Source organism: Siphateles boraxobius, unplaced genomic scaffold (genome assembly GCF_051911475.1).
Source record: "Siphateles boraxobius isolate OS27281-9 unplaced genomic scaffold, OSU_SipBor_1 32, whole genome shotgun sequence".
Classification (NCBI taxonomy): Eukaryota; Metazoa; Chordata; class Actinopteri; order Cypriniformes; family Leuciscidae; genus Siphateles; species Siphateles boraxobius.
The window spans coordinates 6,855,001-6,860,000 of record NW_027508942.1 but is presented as its reverse complement, the minus strand read 5'-3'; the positions used below and the strand labels follow the sequence as shown (position 1 = coordinate 6,860,000).

The 5,000-nt window shown below is 42.8% G+C and overlaps 1 protein-coding gene across 2 annotated transcripts in view; it reads left to right on the top strand.

Moving 5' to 3' along the window:
* cskl (c-src tyrosine kinase-like) overlaps positions 1–5,000 on the top strand; it is a 36,693-nt gene that overhangs the window by 29,317 nt on the left and 2,376 nt on the right. For both annotated transcript variants that reach the window (XM_077194686.1, XM_077194687.1), the window contains exons 11-12: positions 2,339–2,534; positions 3,490–3,576. In XM_077194686.1, coding sequence (XP_077050801.1) covers positions 2,339–2,534; positions 3,490–3,576 — 283 coding nt within the window. The remainder of the gene's footprint in view (positions 1–2,338; positions 2,535–3,489; positions 3,577–5,000) is intronic.

Below are 5,000 nucleotides of genomic sequence, written 5' to 3'. Positions count from 1 at the left end.
GTATACAGGTGAAACTCGAAAACTTAGAATATCGTGCAAAAGTTATAATTTTGATGATTTTGGCGTACAGCTTATGAAGAACCCAAAATCAAAATCTCAGAAAATTACAATATTACATGAAATCAATAAAAAAAAGGATTTTAAATACAGAAATGTCGGCCCTCTGAAAAGTATAATCATATGTATATAGTTATATATACTAAATATATTAGTTTCACCTTTTAATTTTAATGACTGAAATACATGAACTGTTGCACGATATTCTACTTTTTCGAGTTTCAGCTGTATATTCCCAGATAACAACAGGGAACAGAAGCACAGGCTCATCCGGGTCACTGAAGTCATCAGCGCTACACACTCGCTAGAAACCGCTTTTCTTCGTGAAAGTTTTGCTAAAATATTAAAACTCAGTCGAATCAATATTTTGTGTACAGTTCATACAAACGCAGCGGCGGCCATTTTGTGTCTCTTATTTTACTACGATTTTAAAACAGTTTAATCTGAAATCAATACCTCTGATCTCCATAATTATTTATGTGTTGAAATGCTGTGTATTAAGTGTTATAATGTAAACCGTATCTCTTAAATGAGGAAACTGCTAAAGAGCTAATAACATATTTCAACTCTGACCAATATTTTGTGTGTAATTATTTACTGATGTGGCGAGTCTGTGTGATAACGTACATCCAGCCTGTGTGTGTGTTATCTCAGAATAAACCCCCCTCAGGTGTGTGTGTGTGTGTGTGTGTGTGTGTGTGTGTGTGTGTGTGTGTGTTATCTCAGAATAAACCCCCCTCAGGTGTGTGTGTGTGTGTGTGTGTGTGTGTGTGTGTGTGTGTGTGTTATCTCAGAATAAACCCCCCTCAGGTGTGTGTGTGTGTGTGTGTATGTGTGTGTGTGTGTTATCTCAGAATAAACCCCCCTCAGGTGTGTGTGTGTGTGTGTATGTGTGTGTGTGTGTTATCTCAGAATAAACCCCCTTCAGGTGTGTGTGTGTGTGTGTGTGTGTGTATGTGTGTGTGTGTGTGATCTCAGAATAAACCCCCTTCAGGTGTGTGTGTGTGTGTGTGTGTGTGATCTCAGAATAAACCCCCTTCAGGTGTGTGTGTGTGTGTGTGTGATCTCAGAATAAACCCCCTTCAGGTGTGTGTGTGTGTGTGTGTGTGTGTGTGATCTCAGAATAAACCCCCTTCAAGTGTGTGTGTGTGTGTGTGTGTGTGATCTCAGAATAAACCCCCTTCAGGTGTGTGTGTGTGTGTGTGATCTCAGAATAAACCCCCTTCAGGTGTGTGTGTGTGTGTGTGTGATCTCAGAATAAACCCCCTTCAGGTGTGTGTGTGTGTGTGTGTGATCTCAGAATAAACCCCCTTCAGGTGTGTGTGTGTGTGTGTGTGTGATCTCAGAATAAACCCCCTTCAAGTGTGTGTGTGTGTGATCTCAGAATAAACCCCCTTCAGGTGTGTGTGTGTGTGTGTGTGATCTCAGAATAAACCCCCTTCAAGTGTGTGTGTGTGTGTGTGTGATCTCAGAATAAACCCCCTTCAGGTGTGTGTGTGTGTGTGTGTGATCTCAGAATAAACCCCCTTCAGGTGTGTGTGTGTGTGTGTGTGATCTCAGAATAAACCCCCTTCAGGTGTGTGTGTGTGTGTGTGTGATCTCAGAATAAACCCCCTTCAGGTGTGTGTGTGTGTGTGTGTGATCTCAGAATAAACCCCCTTCAAGTGTGTGTGTGTGATCTCAGAATAAACCCCCTTCAGTTGTGTGTGTGTGTGTGTGTGTGATCTCAGAATAAACCCCCTTCAGGTGTGTGTGTGTGTGTGTGTGTGATCTCAGAATAAACCCCCTTCAGGTGTGTGTGTGTGTGTGTGTGTGATCTCAGAATAAACCCCCTTCAGGTGTGTGTGTGTGTGTGTGTGTGTGTGTGTGTGTGTGTGTGTGTGTGTGTGTGTGTGTGTGATCTCAGAATAAACCCCCTTCAGGTGTGTGTGTGTGTGTGTGTGTGTGTGTGTGTGATCTCAGAATAAACCCCCTTCAGGTGTGTGTGTGTGTGATCTCAGAATAAACCCCCTTCAGGTGTGTGTGTGTGTGTGTGTGTGTTTGTGGGGTTGTGTGTGTGATCTCAGAATAAACCCCCTTCAGGTGTGTGTGTGTGTGATCCTGATCAGCCTGTCGGGTTTATTCTGATATAACAACCGGCTGGATGTACATTATCCCTATCTTAAAGACGGGCGCGGTTAAAGTCTGTCTGTCCGCTGGGATCTTTAGGAGTGTGTGTGTGTGTGTGTGTGTGTGTGTGTGTGTGTGTGTGTGTGTGTGTGTGTGTGTGTGTGTGTTTCAGTAACGTGTGTGAAGCCATGGAGTATCTGGAGGCCAATAACTTTGTGCACCGAGATCTGGCGGCTCGCAACGTCCTGGTGTCCGACGACAACATCGCTAAAGTCAGCGACTTCGGTCTGACCAAAGAGGCCTCGTCCACTCAGGACACGGCAAAACTACCCGTCAAGTGGACCTCGCCGGAGGCCCTGCGCGAGAAGGTGTGTGTGTGAGTGTGTCTGAGTGTGTGTGTGTGTGTGTGTGTTTGTGAGTCTGTGTCTGAGAGCGAGTGTTAGTGTGTGTGTGGGAGAGAGATTGGGTGTGTGTGTGTGTGTGTGTGAGAGAGACTGAGTGTGTGTGTGTGTGTGTGATAGAGAGATTGAGTGTGTGTGTGTGTGTGTGTGAGAGAGACTGAGTGTGTGTGTGTGTGCGCGTGTGAGAGAGATTGAGTGTGTGTGTGAGAGAGAGACTGAGTGTGTGTGTGTGTGTGCGCGTGTGATAGAGAGATTGAGGGTGTGTGTGTGTGTGTGTGAGAGAGACTGAGTGTGTGTGCGCGTGTGAGAGAGATTGAGTGTGTGTGTGTGTGTGTGTGTGTGTGAGAGAGATTGAGTGTGTGTGTGTGTGTGTGTGTGTGTGTGAGAGAGATTGTGTGTGTGTGTGCGCGTGTGATAGAGAGATTGAGTGTGTGTGTGTGTGTGTGTGTGTGTGTGTGTGTGTGTGTGTGTGTGTGAGAGAGAGGGACAGACTGAGTGTGTGTGTCAGTGTGTGTGTGAGAGAGAGAGACTGAGTGTGTGCGCGTGTGAGAGAGATTGAGAGTGTGTGTGTGTGTGTGTGTGTGTGTGTGTGTGTGTGTGTGTGTGTGCGTGCGTGTGAGAAGGTTCTAAAACAAACAACCGTAAACATCAGGATTTCCTGAATATTTCAGGAAATTGTTTAAAGATAAAAACGCCCGGTTTGTCTAGAAACTGACATTCCTGCTGGATTTTGATCTGTCCATTCCTGAAGAGTGAAGATCCGTGATCATATTTTCCATTTATTGCATGTATTAATTTTCATGTATTTTGAATATTTTTAATTTCTTTTTACCTCAAAGTGAAGAACGAAAAATAATTTATCAGCCTTAAGAGTTCTGTTTGTGAATCTCACCAGTAATATATGCTTCTCCTTTCTCCGCAGAGGTTTTCCACCAAATCTGACGTGTGGAGTTTCGGCGTTCTCCTGTGGGAGATTTACTCGTTCGGGCGCGTGCCGTACCCCAGAATCGTAAGAGTTTCATTTAAAGTGTTTCTCTGCGAATATAACTTATGCATAAACTTGGAATATTGCATAAAACACTTGTGAATAAAGCAGCCATGTGTTTACTTTACATCCCATGTGTTCAAGAGAACAAAATCATCACTTCCTGGTGTAAAATATCAGTAATAAAACTGTAAGTTGCTTTAATGTGGCTGTTTTCCCTCCATCATGAACGAGTGTGTGTCGAGCGTCAGACGAAACACAGTAAACACCGTCATGTTCTCTTGCGTTCGGATGCTGGTGTTCGGGAACACAATCGTGTGTGTGTGAGACGCTTCTGGAGGGAATAAACACAATCATTCTGATCAAACACACTTCCACTCCGGCGTTTCAGAAACACCAAACCAACATTAGAGACGCTGCGACGCCATTGGTCCACTGGCTACTCCAGTTATCCAATCACAGCCTCTGTTTATTGAGGGATTTTTTCGATAAATGTGTTTGTGTGGAAAAGATTTGTTGTTATTATATGATTGTTTTCATGAGAATTGTTTTGCTGCGTGCAGTTCCGAGTGTGTCCAGCAGATGGCGGTGTGTGTGTGTGTCTCTGTCTTAGATTGATTTTCATCATATCTCACAAATAGGACTTTTTTGGTGGAAATTGAAGAATTTTCCTCAAGCTCAGTTCCCGTCACTTGTGGGGTTCCCCAAGGCTCTATTCTGGGTCCAACCTTATGTTTTCCTCCGTTTCCTCCCTTTACGTCTTATTTTTGAGTCCCATAAAGTTTCATATCAAATTTATGCCTATGACACTCAGCTTTATTTTCCTCTAAAATCAGATACTGATTCAGTGTCCTCTTCGCTAGCTTGTTTAGAGGACATTAAGACCCCATGATTTACTCGACCTCAAGCCATCCAAGGTGTATATGACATTCTTTATTTGTACTATTATGATGGATAGATGCACTTTTATGGACTTCAAAACATAAATGGCCATTCACTGCCATTATAAAGCTTGGAAGAGCCAGGACATTTTTTTAATATAACACTGATTGTATTCGTCTGAAAGAAACATTTTTATTAGTATTACAATTTTATTGTATTATTTTGTTATGTGTGTTGTGCAGCACCTTGGTCAGCTTATTGTTTTAAAGGGGTCATCGGATGCCCATTTTCCACAAGTTTGGGATGATTCTTTATGTAAAGGTCTTCATGTAAAGTCTGTAACATACTTTGGTTAAAATTCCTCAATGTTTGTGTAAAACAACAGCCTTTTACCTCCTCAAAAACAGCTCTGTTCACAGCGACCCATTTCGGTGCATGTCTCTTTAAATGATAATGAGGTGCATGTCTCTTTATATGATAATGAGGTGCATGTCTCTTTAAATGATAATGAGGTGCATGTCTCTTTAAATGATAATGAGGTGCATGTCTCTTTAAATGATAATGAG